This window comes from Coregonus lavaretus (assembly GCF_964263955.1).
Source record: "Coregonus lavaretus genome assembly, contig: HAP1_SCAFFOLD_441, whole genome shotgun sequence".
NCBI lineage: Eukaryota > Metazoa > Chordata > Actinopteri > Salmoniformes > Salmonidae > Coregonus > Coregonus lavaretus.
The window spans coordinates 350223-375999 of record NW_028162706.1 but is presented as its reverse complement, the minus strand read 5'-3'; the positions used below and the strand labels follow the sequence as shown (position 1 = coordinate 375999).

Here is a 25777-nt window from a genome sequence, read left to right as displayed (position 1 = left end):
AAGCAGGGCTTAGTATTTATTTGGTTGGGTGGAGACACTGGTGTTCACTGTAGTCATGTGTTGAGACATATCGGGGGCCATGATCACAACATATGTATCTGCATCAAGAACATTTTTGTGATGTCTATATGTAATGGGAAACATCTCACCTGAATGCCATATTTGTGGCGTACGGCAACCCAGATGGGCACCTGAAAGGCAACCAACCAAGCAGGGCCCATGAGCTCCAGTAAGGGCAGACAGGTACTCTATCCAAACTCTCCCAAGGTGGAGTAGGCAAAGCAAGGACAGCACCAGCAACCAAAGCAACCTGCACAAACAGACAGACACACCTCATCAACAGAGAGAGCAACAATACTATTAGTTTTGTAACTCTTACTACACGGAATAATAACAGTCATAGCCTGATCATGTCTGTTATTCATCAGTGTTGCAATGGTGGCTTTGTGAAAGGATACCCCGAGCTTAGGGGCTGGTGGGATATGATGTCCATTGGATACTCACATGAATGAATGTCCTGACAGCAGTCGAAGAGGCCAGTGTTCCAGCCCGTCAGAGAAGGTGCTGCCACCTGCTGATGGACTATGATATTTGCTGCCATGGTGATCAGACCTGCCTGCAGACACAATGACAAGGAAGACAGCACTTTTAATAGTAGTTTTTTGTGGGGGGAAAATATGTCACAGAAGTAGCGAGATACAACAGACTTTACATATCGTGTATATTGTTGACTTTTTACTCAAGTGACCCAAGATTTGGTTTTGCTTACATAGATAGCATCAGCATTGTTGAGTGAACAAAAATGGATGTGGTTGGAATGCTGTTAACAAGCCTAAACCACCTAGAAGTAACATTAAAGCTGGATAGAGTAGCATCATCATGACTCCTTCAAAATGTTCAAAATAAGTATTGTTTTAATTGTTGAGCTCCTATTGAGTTGTACAGTGCATTCGGAAAGTATTCAGACCCCTTGACTTTTTCCACATTTTGTTACATTACAGCCTTATTGTAAAATGATATGATAAAAATTACAGACCACTACATGCTCTGTAAGTAGGAAAACCTGCAAAATCGGCAGTGTATCAAATACTTGTTCTCCCAACTGTATATCTTTCAAATCTATCCGACCAGATAAACAGGAACAATAATCTCACTAATAATGAGAAGAAATCCCCATTCTTGCTCTATCTGGTTAAATGCATCATATTTCAAATTAAATGTATGTTTTAATTGTAAACAAGTCCTTGACAAGTAAATTGAATAAAATAAAGTACTTGCTGAAAGGCACAATGGGCAATATGTTAATTAAAACACGTATCTTAAGCCAACACAGTACTTTAAGTTACGGGTCTTAGCAAACTAAACTTGTTGTGTGATTAACTAGTTGCTAAAGCCTATTTAACTCGGCCGGCTCACATGTTTTTTTTTTACAGTGTACAGACGTAAACTCATCAAAATGGTTTCCTGTTTACTCATTCACATTCCGGCTGTTACCCTGTAAAGATATGACGAAATCTTCTACAAAATAACTACACCCTTTTTACCCATTTTACACTATCATCCATTATTATCAATTATTTATCATTTTTATTATAGAGAAACATGTTTGGATCTATACTCGGCTAGCACATTTGGTTTCTTGGAAGTTGTGGGAACATATGTTTTTGGTTTCACATTGGTTATGGGAATAAAGCCATAAGTTTCATGACTGGTAAAACTGATGTTTTTGACTGGTAAAACAGAAGTTAACATTTTGCCTGTTCTGGGGACGTTTATTTTTAGGTTGCAGGGAGGTTCTAAAAACGTTTTACTCTGGTTACTTGAACGTTTCCTGGGAGGTTTTATTAACACTCAGAGAATTGAAATTATAGGTTATTTGGAGGTTAAAACTTTCACTGAATGTTTCAATAAGACTTTAAATAACACTGCAAGCTTTTTTGGGTTAACTTTTTTGAACCCCAAGCACAGATCGGACACATGGAAATGCATTTCCTTAGGCATTAATCATGTGAACACATTTCTTTTTTATTGTGACACGGCATCAGTGAGATTCTAACCTATGATTTTCTGGTCTCCATCCATTGAATTAGTCCACTGTGCTACCAAGATGGAACTAGCGTGCCATGTTTTTTTACGCATACAAAGCTGTTCATTTTAGTCTATTCAAACAGACCCTCTTTTAAACGACACAAGCACTCGTTAAGATCAGGTATGGCCAATCAGTGGGCGAGGCCAACACATCTGAACACATTTAACAAGATAGAGGATAGAGAGAGTTTTGTTGATGCTGAGAACGGAATGCATGTGTTTTTAAATAACATTCTTAGAACGTTCTCTGAACGCTACTAAAGTTTTATGGAAAGTTTTCTTCATATTCTGAGAATGGAATTGAAAGCTTACTGATGTTTATTTGCACAATTCTATTTTGTATAACATTCCCAGAATATTGCCAAGAACTGACATTAAATAGAACCACATGGGAACGTAGGTGGAATGTTCTGTGGAAGTACTGAAATTCCCACAGAAGAAAGTTGTTTCTTGAAGTTCTTTGAACAATTTGAGAACATTACTTTAAATAGAACCATGAGGAAGCCTGTAGGAAACGTTATGCTGAAGTACTGAAATTCCCACAGAACAATGTTGTTTCTTAAAGTTCTCTGAACAATTTGAGAACATTATTCCATCAACGTCCCACCAAACATACAATCCCAGTCAAAAGTTTGAACACACCTACTCATTCAAGAGTTTTCCTTTATTCTTTACTATTTTCTACATTGTAGAATAATAGTGAAGACATCAAACTATGAAATAACACATATGGAATCATGTAGTAACCATAAAAACGTTAAACAAATCAAAAGATATGTTATATTTTAGATTATTCAAAGTAGCCACCCTTTGCCTTGACAGCTTTGCACCGTCATAGCATTCTCTCAACCAGCTTTATGAGAAATGCTTTTTCAACAGTCTTGAAGGAGTTCCCACATATGCTGAGCACTTGTTGGCTGCTTTTCCTTCACTCTGCGGTCCAACTCATCCCGAACCATCTCAATTGGGTTGAGGTCGGGGAATTGTGGAGGCCAGGTCATCTGATGCAGCACTCCATCACTCTCCTTCGTGGTCAAATAGCCCTTTCACAGTGTTTTGGGTCATTGTCATGTTGAAGAACAAATGATAGTCACACTAAGCGCAAACCAGACGGTATGGCATATCACTGCAGAATGCTGTGGTAGCCATTCTGGTTACAGACAGTGTCACCAGCAAAGCACCCCCACACCAACACACTTCCTCCTCCATGCTTCATGGTGGGAACCACACATGCAGAGATCATCCGTTCACCTACTCTGTGTCTCACAAAGACACAGCGGTTGAAACCAAAAATCTCAAATTTGGACTCATCAGACCAAAGGACAGATTTCCACCGGTCTAATGTCCATTGCTCGTGTTTCTTGTCCATTACATGAAATCCAAATAAAAATCCATTTAAATTACAGGTTGTAATGCAACAAAATAGGAAAAACGCCAAGGGGAATACATTTGCAAGGCACTGTAAATAAGGTATTTCTGTTCAAAAATGTCTAAAAACCTGTTTTTGCTTTGTCATTATGGGATATTGTGTGCAGATTGATGAGGGACAAATTGTATTTAATCGATTTTAGAATAAGGCTGTTACGTAACAAAATGTGGAAAAAGGGAAGGGGTCTGAATACTTTCCGAATGCACTGTATGTATGAAAATAATGTGTCTTGAGTATAATTTGAAATGTTGAAACAAGAAGAAGCGGAGGGGTGTGTGCCAAAGATATGTGGCGAAGATATTGGCACATCTCTCTCCAGAATGCACTGCACTGTCTCCAACCAATTTTTGCGCATTCATTGTTTTTGTGTTCATTTTTGCCATTTGATTGTTTATTTTTATCAATTCCGATTACATGTCAGCAGTAGTACATTTACCGTTAAACTCCCCGTCATTAATTAGGTCTACAGTTATTTACCGTTCTCATTCTCAGAGTGGAAATGTTGTTTGCTGAGTTCTCAAGCTACTACACATCCTACTACACCTACTATTTCATCATTTACGATTTTTGTAAATGTTTTCATTGTATTTTGTTTGGAGCGCTCCACGTGAACAATGAGCATGTGTCTGGTTTGTCTGTCCTCTTAATGTTGACAGAGCACACACGCCTGAGCAGCCATGACTAAGCATTTATAGGTCTACTTTATAAGATCTGTCTCTTTCTGTATGTCGGAGCTCTCGGTCCAACACTCAAGAGTGTGTGGTCAACCAGCCTCATTATTAATCGATAACGAATAAAGATGATTGTTTGAAGAAATGACAAAGTCTCTCTCACTTGATTAGAATTTCCACGACAATACTTAACACCCCAGATGGGACATCAAACTCCATCTGCTGACGGCTCCTGTGGACCTAGGTTAACCATGCACGGGGGCCACACAAAGTGGCTCAAGGAGCCCGCACTAATCACGGACCTGCCTAAGATCTGAAGGAGGGTGTCGGCGGGTTGGATACGGTGTCCCGAACAGAGACAACTGCTTCTAACGTTAACATCCAAAGATGTGTGTACCGGATGTATAACTAGACCCTGTGAGGACTAGTTAAGGCCTAAAAGAGAAAGTCCTGCGTGGACTAGAGAAAGCGCTATACAAATAAAATACATCCAAAGCTGTGTGTACCGGATGTATAACTAGACACTGTGAGGACTAGTTAATGCCAAATCTTTTTTGTTGTTGTTGTAATGATCAATTTGACATTTTTAATAAGAAATGAAGTCGTTCCTAACCAAATACTGTCTATTTTGTGTGTTTGTATTGAAGAGAGAACTGTGACAGATTAGGTGGAAATAGGAGGGCAACTAAGTAAAAAAATTAATGCGATAATGTGTAAAATGAGAGGCTGGTGACTGAGTGAAGTGTTTTGTTTCATAGAAGAAAGTAGATAGGATTTAAGTAAGACGTTAAAATAGGTTTGAACAACATTGTTAAAATACAAATTGTGACGAGTACTGAAGATACGAAGAGGCAGGACACAGATGCAGGAATCAACAATGTAAAGGTTTACTTAACACTGAGCAAGACAACAAAGAGCGAGTACACGACAAGACACTAACAAATCACACACAACACAACACTGAACAGTCCAGGGCTATATAGAGGTGGTGATGAGATGAGGTGCAGGTTCGCTGGAGGTGATTAGGGTGCATTGGGTTTCCATTCCGGTGTTGCGCTCAGACCGGTGGCTCAGTAGACCAGCGAATCAGAGCGCCAGAGAGTAACAACGGGAGGAGACGTGACAGTGGGTGAGACACGGTAGTGAGGGGGAAGGAGCAGCCGGTACGATACCTCATTTATCTGCCGGAAGACCTTAAACGGCCCCACAAACCGGGGGCTCAGTTTCTTGCAGGGCAGCCGGAGAGGGAGGTTTTTTGTGGACAGCCAGACACAATCACCAGGCTGGAATACGGGGGCCTCACTGAGGTGGCGGTCGGCTTGGTCCTTCTGCCAACAAATGGCCCTCTGGAGATGGACATGGGCGGTGTCCCAGACCTGTCCGGCCCTGCGGAACAATTAGTCGACAGCGGGCGCATCGGTCTGGCTGGGTGTCCAAGGGGCCAGGGCCGGCTGGTACCCCAGGATGCACTGGAAGGGAGTGAGCCCCGTGGAAGAGTGAATGAGGGAGTTCTGGGCATATTCTGCCCAGGGTAGAAACCTCGCCCACTCACCCTGCCGGTCCTGACAGTGGCAACGAAGAAACCTCCCCAGCTCCTGGTTCATGCGCTCCACCTGCCCATTCGACTGAGGTCTATACCCGGAAGTGAGGCTGGCCGTGGCCCCGATCTTCTCCAGGAAAGCCTTCCACACTTGGGAGGTGAATTGGGGGCCAATGTCCGAGACGATGTCCTCCGGCAGTCCATAATGCCGGAAGACCTGTTGGAACAGGACCTCAGCAACCTGGATAGCAGGAGGAAGACCAGTTAGTTTGAAAAAAACTGCATGATTTGGAGAACCGATCTACGACCACCAGGACAGAATATGGGAGGTCGGTGACAAAGTCTATGGACAGGTGTGACCAAGGTCGCTGAGGCACTGGGAGAGGAACTAGTTCTGAGGGGGTCTTCGTTTGGGCACATACGGAACAGGAGTTGATATAGAGGGAGACATCAGTAGCCAAGGTGGGCCACCAGTATTTTTGTGAGAGAGAATGTAGGGTGCGCGTCATACCAGAGTGCCCTGCCGTAAGGGTGGTGTGCGCCCAGATCAACAGGCGGTCACGGACCCTGGTGGGTACATACACGCGCCCCGGAGGGGCATTGGCAGGCGCTGGGTCCTCCTGAGCCGCCAGGCGGATGTCTTCATCCACATTCCAAACGACAGGTGCCACAATGAGAGACGGTGGCAGGATAGAACCCCCCAGATCCTTCCTTTCTCCGGTATGGTGCATCTTGGAGAGTGCGTCGGCTTTCACATTCTGGGATCCTGGGCGGCAGGACAGAATAACCTGAAAGCGAGTAAGAAATTGGGCCCACCTGGCTTGACGAGAGTTCATCCATGTCGCTGCCCGTATGTGCTCCAAATTCCGGTGGTCAGTGAGAATCCGGAATGGATGGACTGCGCCCTCCAGCCAGTGTCTCCATTCCTCCAGAGCGAGGACCACCTTCAACAGCTCCCGGTCTCCAACTCCATAGTTCCTCTCTGCGGGGGTAAGCTTTTGAGAAAAAGGCACAGGGATACATTTTCTCTGGCTTACCTTGCCGCTGGGATGAGGACCCCACCCACGCCCTCCTCAGATGCGTCCACCTTCAGGATGAAAGGTTGAGCTGGATCTGGGTGTTTTAGGAGGGGCGCTGTGGTGAACCTCTCCTTCAGCCTCTTGAAGGCAGCATCAGCCTCAGGGTTCCAGGCCAGCTTCTGAGGCCCCCCTTAAGGAGAGAGGTGAGCGGGGCGGCTATGGAGCTGAAGGACCTGATGAAACGCCGGTAGAAATTTGCGAAGCCCAGGAAGCTCTTTAGGCCCTTGATGGTGATGGGGACTGGCCATGACCTGACGGCGTCCGTCTTCATTCTTTCCATGAACACCTCCTGAGGACTGATCCTGTATCCCAGGAAGGAGATGGCCTGTTGGTGGAATTCGCACTTCTCCCCCTTCACCAACAGGCTGTGTTCCCGGAGGCAGAGTAGGACCGCTCTGACGTCCCTGATGTGCTCCTCGAACGTAGCCGAGTAGATCAGGATATCGTCGATGTACACCACCACCTGTCTACTCAGCATGTCTCGGAACACGTCATTGACAAAGGACTGGAACACGGAAGGTGCGTTGGCGAGGCCGTAGGGCATGACGCAGTATTCATAGTGGCCTGAGGTAGTGCTGAATGCCGTCTTCAACTCGTCTCCTTCCCGGATTCGGATCAGGTTATAGGCACTCCTCAGGTCCAACTTGGTAAAATACTGGGCCCCTCGCAGCTGATCGATGGCCGACGGAATCAGAGGGAGGGGTACCGGTACTTGGTGGTGACTGCGTTCAGTCCCCGGTAGTCAATGCACAGTCTCAGTCCTCCGTCTTTTTTGGCCACGAAGAAGAAGCTGGCGGAGGCAGGTGAGGTAGAGCGTCTGATCAACCCCAGTTTCAGGGTCTCCGCCACATACTTCTCCATGGCCTCAGTCTCCACTATGGAGAGGGAGTAAATGCGACTTGTTGGGGGGTGTTGTCCCGCCAGCAGGTCAATGGCGCAGTCCCAGGGACTGCGAGGAGGGAGACACAGCCTTGGAGGCAGAGAAGACATCGGAGAGATCTGCGTACTCACGTGGAATGTTGGGCTGGAGGGCGGACTCCGGACTCTCCACTGACGTGGAACAACAAACCACCGGAAGGCAGGTCCTCCGGCATGAGTGGGACCAGGCTGTGATCCTCTTGGTGATCCAATTGATGGTGGGGTTGTGTAGTCTGAGCCAGGGCAATCCCAAGACGATCTGGTGAAGGGGTGACATGACGATGTGGAAGGACAGCTCCTCGTGGTGCTCCGGTAGTGTTGGAATGGTGATGGGGAGAGTGACGTGCGTAATGGTGCCTGATCCAAGTGGTTTATTGTCTAGTGAGGTGACGTGTAGCGGAGAAGGCAGTGGCACGGTGGGCAACCCCCATTCAGAGAACAGCTCCCTATCTATAAGGTTCCCCGCTGATCCGGAATCTATCATTGCCGTGGAAAGCGAAGAGAAGGAAGAATCATTCACTGTTAGGGGAACTAAAAACAATGGTTTGGTGACAGGTGATGACGGAACACTCACGGAGCGGCGACGGGAGTCATACCACCTAGATAGGGAGCCGCCAGGAGATCTGTGGTCCGTGGTGGTGTAGGGGGTGCTGCCCACCTCCATGGGTGAGGACTCGGAGGCAGGGCGGCTTCCATAGCTCAGACGGGGTGTGTGTTGAGGCTCCGGGAGGTGTTGGGAACACCGTTGGTTTCTCAACATGTCAAGACAAATGGACATGGCAATGAAGGTATCAAAGTCCATCTCGTCGTCACGACATGCGAGTTCCGTCTTGATGTCCTCCGTAAGCCTCTCCTGAAGGCTTGTGCAGAGCACGCTCATTCCAGCCGGAAGACGCCGCCACCGTGCAAAAGCTCAGGGCGTACTCGCAAGCGGCCCCCTCTCCCTGTTTTAGCCGGCGGAGACGCTCACCCCCGTCCTTTCCCTCCGTGGGATGATCGAACATCGCCCTAAACCGAGCGAGGAAGGTGGAGTAGGGAAGCGCCGCGACCTCACCTCCTTCCCAGACTGCAGTGGCCCAATCCAGTGCCTTTCCCTTCAGTAGCAAAAGCACCAGCGCTATCCTGGCTTGGTCCGATGGAGATGCCCCACGCTGACGCGCCAGATAGTGAAACCTGTAGCAGGAAGCCTCTACATTTTGTTGTTTTCACGTCATAGCGCTCCGGCAGGGCGAGGGGTCCCTCAGACGTTGGTGATAGCCCGGGAGGAGGTGGACTGGGTGTACTCACCACTCCCTGAGGTGGAACCGGAGCGATGGTCAGTTTATGCAGCGTTTGAAGCACTTCCTGCATGGCGGCGTTCAGCTGGGCAATCTGCTGCTGGTCGAGGCGCTGGGAAACTCCAGAAGAAGAACACCTGCTACATCCATTTTCGTGATTGGTGTGTGATTCAGTGACGAGTACTTAGGATTCGAAGAGGCAGGAATCAACAATGTAAAGGTTTGCTTAACACTGAGCAAGTAAACAACAAAGTGCAAGTACACGACAAGACACTAACAATCACACACAACACAACACTGAACAGTTCAGGGCTATAGAGGGGTGGTGATGAGATGATGAGGTGCAGGTGCGCTGGAGGTGATTAGGGTGCGTTGGGTTTCCATTCCGGTGTTGCCAAGGTGGTGCGCTCAGACCGGTGGCTCAGTAGACCCGCGAATCAGAGCGCTGGAGGGGAGCAACGGGAGGAGACGTGACACACATAGTTAAAGGAACTTGAGTAAGAATGGGAGAATGTAGTAGTAAGATAGAAAAGACACCGACTTTTCGGTTGAAGAAAAATATTAAAATAATGTCTGTAAGGAAAAGGGAAGGATAACTGAACTCTTACAACACGAAGCCTGAAAACTAATGGACGAATTGAAAAATGACATTGATGATATGCGGAAATTGGTTGAAGGAGATTCTAAAAGTATGAAGGACTGACATAAATTGTGCCTAACAGAAATCTAAAACTACTCTGTGAGTGGAATGCGCGGAACAAGAAAATAATATAGACGGTATGGATTTGCATAAGATAGAATTGTTGGGGCTATACTGTTGCATGATGAGCAAGGAAGAATGCTGGGTAGCCTAATACATGGAAAAGAAGGAACTGCACGGGATTGACGGCAGTGGAAGTTGCCGAGAGAAAGATGGACTTTGAATTATTAACGACACAAGGACATGAGGCTGAAAGCTGAAGACAGATATCTCATTAACTGGGCTTGCGTGTGGACTTCCATTAACAATTACAAGAGGACAGACTGAATTGGCTGGATTACGTGAAGTTTAGGAAACGCAAAAAGCGTGTGGGCGTTGTGACCATCCTTCCCCAAGTTCCTGACTGAAAAATAACTTGCAAAGGTATGTAAAAAATTACCATTAACAGCTTGGTGCAGTAATGACTGCAGTGGGACAATGATTTGTAGGTTAAATTAGCAGGTTATAGTTGTTCCAAGTTGCTTTAGATGTGATTTCTTTTGATGAACTAACTGTAAGTTGCTCTGGATAAGAGCGTCTGCTAAATGACTAAAATGTAAATGTAAATTATTGTTTTGTAAGGGAAATGTACTGCTTGAAAAGCATTTACTGCTATTAGCGGGTTATAGTTGTTTAATGTTGTTTTATATTTGTAAGGGAAATGTTCTGCTTCAAAAGCGTTTACTGCTGTTGTTTTTATTTAAGATTGATGGAAAGTTATTTTTTTAGAATTGTTTTGAAATTATAAGTTTGAAGACTATTAGAAAATGTGCATTGAAGTATATGACATTTGTTTAAGGGGAATTAATTTGGTATTGGAATGAATAAGATAATACTGTTGTAATTTAGTGGACTCCTTTAGACCTTCCTACATTTTATAAGATCTACAATTGCTGTAGACTGTACTTTTACAAAATTATAACTAAGCTACTGACTGAAGGAGTTATGACTGATTTCCAACAATACCATTTTCTGTCAGCCTGTTGGTTGTAGCAGTGTTGTAACCACTAACCTTTGCTTTCACAGCGTTACTAAGACTTTAGAATTCTAAGTTTTAAAAGTGAATGCTTTGAGCCTTGTGTGGAGAAGGCCTGTGTACAAAATTTGAAAATGTGTTCTTGATGTAACTGATTCCTGGTTTTCAAGTGAGTTGACACGTGTAGTAAAAATACCTGAACTCTCTGGAACTGAATTTAAGTAGTGAGAATTGAGTTGACTGATCTTTGGAATTTAATTTGAAATAGGCCTGGAATTAGTTAACTGATTGATCTAAGAGTTGACGGCTGTTAAGAAATGTAGATACCCTAAAAGAACTAAACAAATAAAGAGGGGTACCCCATGAATTAATGTATGGACACACAATAACAGAATGATTTTTAATGAATAATGATTAACTGTTTAACACTGATCTCTGATGGCCACGAGATGGCGATGAAGGACAAGATAAAGTGGACTCCTGAGGGTTTGCAGGCACTTGACAAATTGAAAATAGTTCCTAACATCTTCTCCTTGTTTAGGTTTGCCAGATCATTCTAAACCATTTAATCTATTTGTGTGTGAAAGAAAAATGGTTTTATGTCATCTGTCCTTATACAGGATCACAGTGGGAAGCAGCGGCCCATTGCATACTACTCTAAGAGACTTGACAGTGTGGTGAGAGGGTTGGTGTGTTGCCTCTGAGCTGTAGCAATGTCAATGTGCCCTTTAACATTTAAAGTTCCTCACACTGTTCATGCTCTCGTTTCACAGGCAAGTACTGCTCTCCTCACCCGAGCAAGGCTGCTCCATTACCAGAATGTGCTGTTAACAATGTCTCATGTCACACTGAAATGCTGTACCGTCTTTAACCATGCCACTCTTACCAATTGACGATGATGGTGAGCCCCATGATTGTGCTGTCCTAGTTGACCAGGTCTATAAGTCACGCCCTGATTTATCTGACGTGCCTTTAATAAATGCTAATTTGGAACTATATGTTGATCGTTCAGCTCAAAAATCACCTCTAGAAAAACCATTAGTGGCTTATGCGGTAACCACGGCTGCCACTACCTTAGAAAGTGCTAAAATACCACCCCATCTGTCAGCTCAGGCTGCAGAATTGTTTGCTCTTACTAGAGCATTTATTTTGGCTAAGAATATAACTGTTACGATTTATACTGACAGCAGGTATGCATTTGGGGTTGTGCATGACTTTGGCATGCTCTGGAAGCAACGTGGTTTCCTCACCTCATCTGGTAAGACAATTTCACATTCTAAATTGGTTGAAAACTTGTTGAGGCTATTTTATTGCACTTCCTGTTTCTGTTAAAAACATGTTTTCTTTATAGGTTGTGTCTGACCTGCAGTCTACTGCAGGGCCAGTGGAATTTCGTCTCTGGAAGACAAAATGTACATGCGATTCACAGACTCAGCTGTGGATGGGCCCAAATGGCCTGCCGGCCTTGCCTAGGTCCTGTTTCCCCTATGTTGCTAAATTGGCACAAGGTCAAGACCATGTATCAAAGAGGGGAGTAGTGGGAATTGAAAGAGTAGTGGGAATTGTAAATAATTTTGGTTTGCTCCAGGTTTTTCTGTATTTGCTTAGCAATTTTGTGCAAAATGTGTAAACTCCTTTTCCACAGAACAGATTGACACTGATGGGTTGCGAGGATCAAATGGTAAGCTACTGTGCTGCACTTAACAATGTTCTGAAGTCTATTTTCCCCAAGATAAAAGCTGCTTTGCCTGAACCAAAGGGAGGACAGCTCCACAAATTGCAGCCAGGAGATGGGTGGTCATCGAGGACCTCCGCAGAAAGACACCAACAGCGCTGGACTGGTCCATTCCAGGTGCTCCTGACAGTTGCAGAGAGGTCGACGTGGTTCATGCCAGCCACTGCAGGAAGGTGCCCCACAACCCAGACGAAGATGTACCAGCCGAAGAATCGTCATAGGCGACCCCTATGGCCATGGGAGGACCAGGACCGGACTCTACGCATCATGTTTGTTTCTTTCATGGTCAGTCTTCTCATTGCAGCTGTTGTATGGGCCCTGGGAGAAGTGGCCACAATGCAACTGAAGAATACCAGCATAGTCCCACGGTGGGACTTAAATAATAGTCGCCACATTGTTTAAGAGGACTGAGATGATCGATGCGTCCTCTTTGTACAGATAAAAAGTTTACTTCTGTATCTTTTTAATTGTTTAAATGATTCCCTTAAGAACGTTTTGCACCATGTGAATGTGAAGTTAATTGGAAAGTAAGAATTCACATTTTAAATGGTTCGGACTGATTTAAGATTTAGCAAAACTGAAAACTAACTAAATGTTTGTTATGAATATTTGTTACTGGTGTTAATATCGTGTTTGATTTATTGTGTGGGTTTTCTTTTTTTCTTTTGGTTTTAGTGGATTTTTCACAGGTTAGAAATGATACACCTATGTGTGATTCGGACCATGGCAAGGACAGAGAGAGTGCGCTGCCCCTGAATGAGGGACACCTGTCACTAATCAATTTTACTATTCCTTGAATTAACTTATGGGATACAATTTAGTTAAGGTAGGAGCAGATTTACCGCTTGTGGGAGTTCCCATAGGGGTAAATCTGACAATGCAAATGCACTTAACATTCTTAGTGGAGATACCATGTAACCCTGACCCCATGACGTTCTCTGTATTACACAACCACACAGGCCCACTGTCATTTGCTAGGCCAGATAATACCGGGTTTGGAGGGTGGATCATGCAACTGTGTCTGACTGTTGTTTTAGTCATTGTATTGATTTTGCTGCTCATCCTCATGTTGAAGTTTTGCTGCAATATGTGTTTAAAACTGGTAACAAATTCAAGGCCAAATGTAATGTTAACTGTTGTCATGACCAGGGCCAGAATGCAGGATGTGAAGGATTAGCTGAGCTACCCTTTACTGCTGAAGACAGTGATGTTTGACCTGTTGCATACTTAGAAATGTGCCTGTTGTAGACAGAGGTTTGCTCTCACAAGGTTGGCTCAGTGGGAGTGGAATATTGGCTGAATGCCCAGACTCTGTGATTGCTAGGTGTTCTCTCCTAAGCAGGCGCACTCTAGGAGCAAACACTTTTATGAGAAAGGATGCATTTGGCAGTCTTTGTTATACCTAATCATCAGCAGACGCTGGCAAGTTAGAACTTTATATGGTATGTGTAGACAGTTAAAGGTTTTAAACTCAGTGGCACAACAGAAGCCATTTACAAAGATAATATACAAGTGTAAGAAAGACCTCCTACAATGTTTCATATTCTGCTTGGTTGAATTTTGCTTAGATTATGACATAATTGGCTTACATTATGAATTATTACTTACATGCTTACTTGTAATGTTATATTAGGTTGAGATTAATCTCAAAAGGGAGGAATGTCATGGCAAAATTACAACTTTTGTTATGCACAGGCACTGTATGAGCCTTAACCCTGTACATTTCCAAATGTCTGTTTGGAGGTCTTGTAAGAAGAAGCTGGTATTTTTCCACTCTGCCTCTGTTCAACTTAGTCACACGGTCAAGCGAAAGAGCCTCAGAGTGACCACAGTGTCTGTCTATCCTGTTCTTCTCATATCGTTCAAGGGCACAGCTGTGTGGAGATATGAGATGAACAGAGGCTGGTTTGAACAGAGAGGAGTAACGGAACTAAGGTTATCACTTGTTTGTGCGCTATGACCCGAGACACATAGCCACAAGAAGAAAACAAGGTAGCTTATGATGCCCTGAGCTGCCGGGGAGGGGTGGAACCAGCCTTGACTAAACATTTATAGGTCTACTATATAAGATCTCTGTCTATTTCTGTATGTCGGAGCTCTCGGTCCAACACTCAAGAGTGTGGGGTCGACCAGCCTCATAATTGCAATAATTTAATCGATAATTAATAAAGATGATTGTTTGATGTAATGACAAAGTCTCTCTCACTTGATTAGAATTTCCACGACACTATGAACGTTTGAACATCTTGAAGAACAATCTGGCCTTATTGGCCATGTACTCTTATATTCTCCACCCGGCAAGCCAGAAGAGGACTGGCCACCCCTCAGAGCCTGATCCTCTCTAGGTTTCTTCCTAGGTTCCTGCCTTTCTAGAGAGTTTTTCCTAGCCACGGTGCTTCTACATCTGCATTGCTTGCTGTTTGGGGTTTTAGGCTGGGTTTCTGTATAAAAACGGTGACATCTGCTGATGTAAAAAAGGCTTTATAAATACATTTGATTGATATACACTGAGTGATAAAACATTATGAACACTGCTCTTTCCATGACAGACTGTCCAGGTGAATCTAGGTGAACGCTATGATCCCTTATTGATGTCACTGGTTAAATCCACTTTAATCAGTGTAGATAAAGGGGAGAAGACAGGTTAAAGGATTTTTAAGCCTTGAGACAATTGAGACATGGATTGTGTATGTGTACCATTCAGAGGGTGAATGGGCAAGACAAAAGATTTAAGTGCCTTTGAACTGGGTATGGTAGTTGGTGCCAGGTGCTCTGGTTTGTGTCAAGAACAGCAACACAGTTTCCTGTGTATCAAGAATGGTCCACCACCCAAAGGACAAGCAGTCAACTTGACAACTCTGGGAAGCATTCCGACACCTTGTAGAGTGCATTCCCCGACGAATTGAGCCTGTTCTGAAGGCAAAAGGGAGGGTGCAACTCTATTAGGAAGGTGTTATTGTTTTTTACACAGTAATTGGGCCGGAACCTCACCCATTTGATTGATTTGATACAATGTTGCACTTCACTGTTGATAGCAAACGTCAAGACAGATCAAAAGGGAGGCAGACAGGCTGAGTAGAGATTAATACGATTTTAAAAAACTGCATTTTCATCAGGATGTTTTGTTTTTGTTGGCTTTATGTATTTTGACAATGGAAGTTATAGGCCTACTGCTACATTGGCCTAGGCTCTTAGTTCCATGTTCTCATTTCCTTAGCCGCCAATGGCTCATGGTGAATCAATGTGTCCATATGGCAGAGGCTGGTGCTCTCGCATTAGTGGAATTTTAACTTCGCTTTATCGTTTTAATTCAGATTTGTATTATTAACCACATGACAATGATTGAGAAACTAAGAAGTTATTGAAATTACTGTTAGATGAAAAATGCACATGTGAAAATCATAACTGGAACACAGATAAGTATATATGGAAGGATACATTTTAACTTGAAACTCACAAACTTGAAACTCACGGACTGCCTAGGAATACAGTTGTGAAATAGTGCACTTTTCTTTGTAGGCTGTTACGTTCCCCAACAAGAAACCAAAAATTGTCGCTCAAACAGAAGGGGGAACTAACAGAGTCTCTAACAACCAAAACAGGTGTGGTTCTAGAAGGTGTTCTGAAAGACACTCATGGGGGTTTCCACTGAAAGTTGAATAGCAACAACTGGAACCTAAGACACCCACAATGAGCGCCTACTAAATTTGCCCAAGTAGAGGCAAACAAAACCCACACAACCTATAGACAGGAAGCAAACCAAAAAGTGGAGCAAAACGAAAACAGGGATGATCAGATAAAGGATTGGTTTTTTTAGAAATCAAATAGGGAGAGCCAACTAAAGGTGTTAATCCTCCACATCTCACAAGCCAACTGAAGCACTTGGCCAGCCACTCTTAAATATCACCTGTGCCAGTACAGCTGAAACACCTTCTGACTAACGAGATGACAAGATAGCACAGGTGTAACACATATTGACTAATGAGGTGACACCAATCGGTGTGCCCAACGTGCTAACGTCCAACCTCTAAATATAAATGGTAAAACCAAAGCCTGTAACAAGGCCTAATTACAACTGGTGTGTGTGTGATAGAGAGAGATAACGAGAGTGATGTTGTAACTAAGATTGTGTCTATTAAAACTCAGCACAAATAGACAGCTATGCACGTTTTGGTTTTTGCCCTAGCACTACCCAGCTAATTCAAATAACCAACTCATCATCAAGCTTTGATTATTTGAATCCGCTTTGTAGAGCTAGGGCAAAAACCAAAATGTGCAGCCACGGGGGGCTCCAGGACCGAGTTTGGGAAACCCTGGGCTAGTACACCTACACTACCAGTCAAAAGTTTGGACACACCTACTCATTCAAGGGGATTTCTTTATTTTTACTATTTTCTACATTCTACACTGGCCACTTTAAGAAATGGAACACTAGTCACTTTAATAATGTTTAATAATATTTACATATCTTGCACTACTCATCTTATATTTATATACTGCATTCTATTCTATAATATTCTACTGTATCTTAGTCCATACCGCTCTGTCATTGCTTGTCCATATATGTATATATTCTTAAATCCCATTCCTTACTAGTTTTGTGTGTATTGAGTATATGTTGTGAAATTGTTAGATATTACTTGTTAGATATTACTGCACTGTCGGAGCTAGAAGCACAAGCATTTCGCTACACCCGCTATAACATCTGCTAAACACGTGTATGTGACAAATACAATTTGATTTGATTTGATTTGATTTAGTGAAGACTTCAAAACTATGAAATAACACATATGGAATCATATAGTAACCAAAAAACTGTTAAACAAATCAAAATATATTTTATATTTGAGATTCTTCAAATAGCCACCCTTTGCCTTGATGACAGCTTTGCACACTCTTGGCATTCTCTCAACCAGCTTCACCTGGAATGCATTTCCAACAGTCTTGAAGGAGTTCCCACATATGCTGAGCACTTGTTGGCTGCTCTTCCTTCACTCTGCGGTCCGACTCATCCCAAGGCCAGGTCATCTGATGCAGCACTCCATCACTCTCCTTCTTGGTCAAATAGCCCTTACACAGCCTGGAGGTGTGTTGGGTCATTGTCCTGTTGAAAAACAAATGATAGTCCCACTAAGCCCAAACCAGATGGGATGGCATATCGCTGCAGAATGCTGTGGTAGCAATGCTGGTTAAGTGTGCCTTGAACTCTAAATAAATCACAGACAGTGTCACCAGCAAAGCACCCCCACACCATAACACCTCCTCCTCCATGCTTCATGGTGGGAACTACACATGCGGAGATCATCCGTTCCCCCACACCGCATCTCACAAAGACACAGCGGTTGGAACCAAAAATCTCAAATTTGGACTCCAGACCAAAGGACACATTTCCACCGGTCTAATGTCCATTGCTCGTGTTTCTTGGCCCAAGCAGGTCTCTTCTTCTTATTGGTGTCTTTTAGTAGTGGTTTCTTTGCAGCAATTCGACCATGAAGGCCTGATTCACACAGTCCCCTCTGAACAGTTGATGTTGAGATGTGTCTGTGACTTGAACTCTGTGAAGCATTTATTTGGGCTGCAATTTCTGAGGCTGGTAACTCTAATGAACTTATCCTCTGCAGCAGAGGTAAATCTGGGTCATCCATTCCTGTGGTGGTCCTCATTTATTTTATGTATATATTTTATATAATAAAAATATATATTGATTTATGTCCTTATTGTAGGCATAATATTTCATAGAAAGATGTGTATACATCATTTTTAAGCATACAAAATCTTGTTTTAATATACACAGTTTACAATAACTTCTTGACAAACAAACAGACAATTCAGGCATGTAGGAATAATATACATCCTATAAAACACAGAAACATCACTCTGAAAAAGGTTATGGCTATGGTATTGTGATGACTACGGTAACCTTGAGGTTATGGTGTCATGTTGGTCATTCGTTCCTAGCACTGATCAAGACAATGGGGATGTTGCGGCTCTTCATCTCTCTGGACATCTGGCACCAGACACAGCAGTTGCAGAAGGTGGCGTTCACACAGTCGTTACAGAAGTTGCCCTGGAGACAGTCAGCAATCTTACAACAATGGTCATACAGGCAGTCATATAGCAGACATTGGAATGGCCCAACACAAGAAAGTTATTAATTCCTAGAGAAGGGAAAATGTTCACTAACAATTAAACCTATGAATAGCACGGTGCACTAGGTCAGTGGTTGGATGACAAAATGTGTATCGTAATGTACTTTATCCGAGTTCAGTAAATGTAATATTTTTTTCCAGAAGAAGCCAACTTTAAATGTACTTACTTTGATGCCGTAGCGCTGGCGCATGGACACCCTCATGGACATTGTGATGGGTGGGATGATGCCGAAGATGTCCAGCAGAGGGAGACAAAGACACTGTCCGTACTCCCTTGAATGTATACAGGCATGGCAGGGACAACACCAGCATCCAAAACAGCCTGGCCAAAGTGAATGAAGCACCAATCGAGAACATAAACTTATAAAACTATGAATTTTTAACACTCTAACATACAAATATACAAATATACACAAACAAATGTGATCACACACAAACATGCACAAATATATGATGCACGTCAGGCACACACACACACTAACAGTCTGCCATGTCATCGGTGCAGTCACAGATTCCGGAACTCCACTGGTCAGACTCCTTGGACTCCATGACGGGAAGAGGCTGATCAATGACGAATGTAGGCATGGTGACTTATCTACAAAGACAGAGATCAGAGGACATCTTCAATAAACCACTCATGGCTTTGGTTTGCTTTGAAAGACAGTTCTTAAGCTGTTCTCATCATTGTACAGAACAAATGCTTGTATTCAAACAATTACTAATTCCCAAAAGATCACACATTCATTAAATCATTCCATCAAACTTCAATACCAAAAAATAATTCAAAAAGTGTCTGGTCTTCTGTTATTACAGAATTATTACAACAACCTTTTCCATCAGGAAAACATAATCAAAATAGATCTAAACCGTAACTGATTAGAGAGTAAACTATGGAGCCAAATAAATTATCTGAAACACAATTATGATTCCTCTCCATATAACCTTATTGAATCTCACAAGTGCATTTTATCTTTAAATGTTTATTGATCAAATATAATAAAAGTAAATAATAAAAGTCTGAATAGGTCTCGAATAGGTGGCCACCTCTTACCTGTGAGAGAGAACTTTGAGACTGAACCATCTATAACAACAGCAGAACTGATGTCTGACACTTCTGAATAAGAGCTGTGGAAGAGTGGAGGAATATTTGTCATGAAGGAATGTCTTAGATACATTCCGATAAACCACACCAGCCGGTCAATCCTGAACATTCCAGGTCAGAGTTAAGCCTTGTTCCTCAACTCTAGAACAGAGTCAAAAAGAGGGTGAGGTAATTAGGCTACTTAATGTCAAACAGTGAGGGTAACGTGACATAGTAAAAGCAAATCACCAGAACCAGCACACCACACAGGATGGCCCAAAGGCTAAGCTAGCCATGTTCGATGGAAATGAAGATTGGGAGTCCTTTCTGTTGCCATTCAAACGGCAGGCTAGGAAGTATGCCTGGAACGGTGCTCAGCGGGTTGACTGGCTACATGAATGCCTGATGGACCAGCCATCAGATATGTATACTCACTGCCTGAGCAAATTCGGCAATCACCAGAACCAGCACACCACACAGGATGGCCCAAAGGCTAAGCTAGCCATGTTCGATGGAAATGAAGATTGGGAGTCCTTTCTGTTGCCATTCAAACGGCAGGCTAGGAAGTATGCCTGGAACGGTGCTCAGCGGGTTGACTGGCTACATGAATGCCTGATGGACCAGCCATCAGATATGTATACTCACTGCCTGAGCAAATTCGGGAGGACTATAACCTTCTCAAGGAGCAGCTCACCCAGCGCTTTGGTCAGCGGAACCCCCCGACCACAGTCAGAAGGAGGTTGGGAGAGCTTCGCCAGTCCAAGGAGTCGTTGGCTGAATTTGCAGAGGAAGTGCGCCGGCTGGTCACGCTTGCCTATCCTGGCGTAAACTGTCATGGTCAAAACATATAGATTCAATGGTTGTAAAGATGGGGAGAGGTATGTCCGTAATAAAGAGATGCTCTGCTTTTTTGACACCACATTCCACAAAGCAAATCCTGCAGGCTCTAGTTTTATCTTATCTAGATTACTGTCCAGTCATACGGTCAAGTGCTGCAAAGAAAAACCTAGTTAAGCTGCGGCTGGCCCAGAACAGAGTGGCACGTCTTGCTCTTCATTGTAATCAGGGGGGTAATATTAATACTACGCATGCCAGTCTCTCTTGGCTAAGAGTTGAGGAAAGACTGACTGCATCACTTCTTGTTTTTATAAGAAAAAATGGTTTGCATAGTCAACTTACACACAGCACTGACACACACACTTACCCCACCAGACATGCCACCAGGGGTATTTTCACAGTCCCCAGGTCCAGAACAAATTCAAGGAAACGTACAGTATTATACAGAGCCATGAGTGCATGGAACTCACTTCCATCTCATATAGCGCAAGTGAACAGCAAACCTGGTTTCAATAAAATAATAAAGCAACACCTCACGGCACAATGCCTCTCCCCATGTGACCTACTTGTTGTGTGTATGTACTGAGATGTATGTGTAACTGATAGATGCACACACACACACTACATGTTCATGTTTTTAAACGTATGTCAATTGTAAAGTATTTTGTCTGTAATCTCTTGTCGTTATATGTCGGACCCCAGTAAGACTAGCTGTCGCCATTGGCGTCAGCTAATGGTAAGCCTAATGAATCAAATAAATCGAAAGCTAAATCTGCAAGATCAACTAGCAACCGACGCATTCCTCAAGGGCCTCAGGAACCAGAATGTGGCTTATGAAGTAATGAATCAGGATCCCATCTCACTTGTGGAGGCTCAGAGACTTGCAGAGGCTGCAGAAGATGAATAAGCTACAGCTAAAGCTTGAACATGTTGCCGCTTTGTACCACAGGAGCCAGGAGTTCCCAGAGTACTCTCTCAAGCAGTATGAGGGCAGCAGCCTTGAGAGTCAGGAGAGGAGGCAAGGACGTTTACCACTGCAGCAGGGTAACAGGATGAGAGTCCGCTCACCAAGTCCCACCCGCACTGCTACAGGGCCGTGTTACCGATGTGGCGAGGAAGGACACTTCAGGAGAGAATTGGTGAGGCCCCTAAGCCCAACCCCTCCCCATAGCCGGGGTGGTAAAGAACTTGACCAAGCCACTTCTGCAGGTGGGCTTGTCAACCAACGAAGCCAGTCCCCTACTGTACAAGTTGGCCGTACTACAAACAGAGGGCCAAGTTTGCAGATAGCTCTGACAATCAACGGCGTCCCAATCCAAGCTGTTGTAGACACTGGAGCTGAAACAACAATCATCTCTGAGAGCCTTTACCAGCAGTTCCCTGTGAGTGAGCAGACAACTCTCAAGAAGACACGTCTTTAGAATGCTGAGTCGGGGAAAGACATGACTGCCATGGGTGGACTGAAAGTTACATTTCAGATCAGCACCAGGAGCTTTGAATGGGAGGTGTACGTGGCCCCTATACATGACTCCCTCCTCCTCTGCCTGGACCTGTTGAGAGCTGCAAATGTAACTATTCATGCCAGCGGAAGAGTCTTCATCGAGGAGGAACTTTTGCCTGGCAAAATCGTTGGAGGCGACAGACCTGACTACTTCGTAGCTCGGGTGCTCCTGGAGAAAGACACAACCTTGTCACCGGAGTGTTAATATCTAGTCTGGGGTGAGGTTGACCGTCCAAAGCCCGGAGTCTCTGTTGTACTTGAGCCTCTAAGTATCACCGAAGCGGTGTCCTCCGGAGGTGTCGCCACAACCATGGAGCAGAGGGTGCCTGTCAAGCTCTGCAACCTTTCGAGCAACAAAGCTGCTCTACCAAGAGGAGCTTGCCTTGGCCTCCTGGTTGAAACGTTCACTGATGGCCCCTCCAGTTCATCAAGTCCAGCTGAGCAGCATAAAACACGCAGTCCTGGGGAACAGCCTGAAAGTGCACAGCGACCAAAGATTAGAAGAGTGATTGCTGCCACAGACCTACCTGAACATCTCCAGGCCTGTTTGCTGCTTCAAGCTTTGAGCTCCTGCTTGAATACAAATCCCTTTTTGCAACGACCAACACTGACTTAGGCTACGTGTCTGCTGTCACCCACAAGATAGACACTGGAGCGGCTAGGCCAGTACATCAACCGATTAGACGGACACCTTTTGGGTTCCAAGGAGAAGAGGAAACGCACCTCAATGCCATGCTGGAAGCAGGTGTCGTCACACCATCCTCCTCAGAGTGGGCATCCCCCGTCATCTTAGTTCGTAAGAAGGATGGTGTCGAATACCGCCGCCTCAACGGCCTGACAGGCAAGGATGCATACCCCTTGCACAAGATTGAAGAGTGTCTTGATGTCCTTGGGGGAGCCAACATCTTCTCCACATTAGATCTTCAATCTGGGTACTGGCAGATAACTTCTGGATGTAAAGGACTTGGAGAAGACAGCGTTTTTCACTAGATATGGGCTCTACGAATACACCCGTATACCATTCGGCCTTTGCAATGCCCCAAGTACGTTTCAGAGGGCCATGGAGATTGTCCTCTGTGGACTCTAATGGGAAACACCACTGATCTATCTGGATGACATCATCATCCTGGGGAGAGGAGTTGACGAGAGCCTACAACGGCTTGCAGATGTCTTCCAATGCCTTCACAGCCACGGACTGAAGCTGAAGTCATCCAAGTGCCACCTGCTCAAGGAAGAAATCCTGTTCTTAGGGCATGTCGTGAGTGGTGAAGGCATAAGTCACAAACATGCTCTGATCAAGGATGTGCAAGCCTGGCAACCTCCTAGTTATGTGCAAGAACTGAAAGCCTTCATAGGGTTATGCAATTACTACCACAAGTTCGTTCCAGCCTTTGCAGAACTGGCCAGCCCACTCAACATTCTCCTCAAGAAGGAAGCTAAGTTCCCGTGGAGAGAAGAGCACCAGCATGCCTTCACTCAGCTTAATGAGAAACAGCCCCAATACTAGGGTATCCAGCTGCAGAAGGGAAGTACATCCTTGACACGGATGCCTCCAACCACAGCATTGGAGCAGTGCTGTCACAACTACAGTGGGGAGAAGAGAGTTATCACCTATGCAAGCACCCACCTCACGCCAGCTCAGCAGAGGTGCCGCATCACAAGGTGCGAGTTACTGGCCATTTTCCGCTGCACCCGCCAATTCCGACACTACCTCCTTGGCTGGAAGTTCCTACTGTGCACCGATCACAGCAGCCTGACTTGGTTGTTTTGGTTCAAGCACCCAGAAGGCCAGCTAGCTCGCTGGTTGGAAGAGCTCAGCCAGTATGACTATGACATTGAATACCGGGCAGGCAACCGCCACTCCAACGCCGATGCGATGTCAAGACGGGACGGCTCCAGAGCATGTGACTGCTATCAAGCAGGCAAGGATGTAACGGACCTACCCTGCCAAAGTTGTAAACACCGCCAGAGACTGCATGAACAGTGGGCGAGGTTCGAGGATGATGTCGATGATGTAGTGCCGCTGGCGCTGAGGTGCAGTGGACTTGGAGAGACTGAGACCAAAGAGCCCAACAGTGCCAGTAACCACCCAACACGGGAAGACGGCCAGCCAGATGTTCCAACGGTAGAAGCTCGAACAGTAAACTGGCTACAGCCGGTGAGGAACTAGCCAAAGAGCAAAAGAAAGATCCTGTCCTCTCCATCCTTCACCAGTGGAAAGAGTCAGGAAACCTTCCCACAAAGGATCAAGTTGCCCTGGAGAGCCCTGCACTAAGAAAGTACTGGCTGTGCTGGCCTCAAGTTGAACTATGCCAGGGTGTTCTCTACTACCACTGGGAGAAAGCTGGTGGACTCAGCCCATCTTCACTGTTGCTGGTGCCAGCCTCAATGCAGACTGAAGTGTTGCAAGCTTGTCACGATCTCTTCCTCTTCCTGACCAAGGAGCTGAAATTGCTGCCAAGAGACTGGTATATTACTTCATTGCTTGCTTCAGTGCCAAACTTGAGCTGCACACAGACCAAGGTTGCAACTTTGAAAGTTGTGAGCAGGCTCTTGCAGATCTCAAAGAAAAGGACAACCCCCTATCGCCTGGCTTCCAACGGTCAGGTTGAGCTACTCCAGATGATCTGCTGCTACGTGGACCAGAATCAGCGAAACTGGGATGGACACCTGCCGCTCCTGACGTCAGCCTACCCAAGCTCCCTACATGCAATCACTGGGTTCACTCCAAAAAGGCTGATGCTTGAAAAGGAGATCCATCAACCTCAGGATATCTGGTCTGGTGCAACAGAGGTCAAGTCTGACAGGATGGAAGGCCCAGAGTTCCTCTACAACCTGGAAGAAGGTCTAAAGGAAGCACACATAACTGCAAGGGAGCATTTCCGAGCAGCTCAGCAGCATCAAAAATAAAATACATGAGAGAGGACTTATACTGTCGGAGATCTTGTATACATCTGGGATAGCACCGAGAAGAAAGGGCAGAGCCCCAAACTCCAAGCACCCTGGAAGGGCCCTCACATGGTCTCTGCATGCCGTGGCCCTGTGCTGTATGAGATACAACAACACAGAAGGATAATGCGCCACGACCGCCTCAAGCCCTACGACAGTGAGGTTATCCCGGTGTGGGTCAGGCAACAAAGGAATCAGGTCCTACAGCAGAGTAAAGACTCCACTGAGACACCCACACACCTGGAACCTCAGCAACTACCTGAGCCACCCCCAGATGGCAGTGACACAGCTTCAGACGCTCCTGAACAGGAGCCAAAAGAGAAACAGGAAAGCAAAGAAAAGTAGCATCAGCCTGCTGCACGCCGTCATCGGCAGTACAAAACACAAACGGTGGAAAAGACCAGACGAAAAACAAGACATTGAAGTCAACACTCCGTGGATGAAAGGTTCACAAACCTGCGAGATACAACAGTAGTTAAAAAGGGAAACGAAAGAAAACATGGACTGTGTAGTTTCCAGTTAAGTTACAAGTCAGAGAGACTGTGGACTTTGTTTATTAATCTTTATTGTTTAAGCCAGTCTACAGGAAGTTTAGACTGTAAGGACTGTAGTTATGTCATTTGTAACTTAGGGTTACCTGTACCGAAGGGACTCGGTACTCCTGGAGGGGGTAGTGTATTGCAAATGGCATAGCCCCTGTTCCCCCCATTTGTTCTACGGTGCACGTTCTGTACGCTTGATAGCTGCTCATTGGTTAATGGGTGTGCCATGTTTAGGTTAGCCAGTTGTCTAGTATTTCCCACAGTTT

General features: G+C 44.8%; 1 protein-coding gene across 1 annotated transcript; it reads right to left on the bottom strand.

The window, feature by feature from the left end:
- Positions 1–18396: 18396 nt before the first annotated feature.
- Positions 18397–19186, bottom strand: LOC311118988 (cornifelin homolog B-like; the record flags this gene model as incomplete). The annotated part of the gene is made up of 3 exons (XM_084193739.1): positions 18397–18519; positions 18769–18923; positions 19084–19186. The coding sequence occupies 3 exons, from the start codon at positions 19184–19186 to the stop codon at positions 18397–18399; spliced, it is 381 nt and encodes a 126-aa protein (XP_084049865.1).
- Between the last annotated feature and the right edge of the window lie 6591 nt (positions 19187–25777).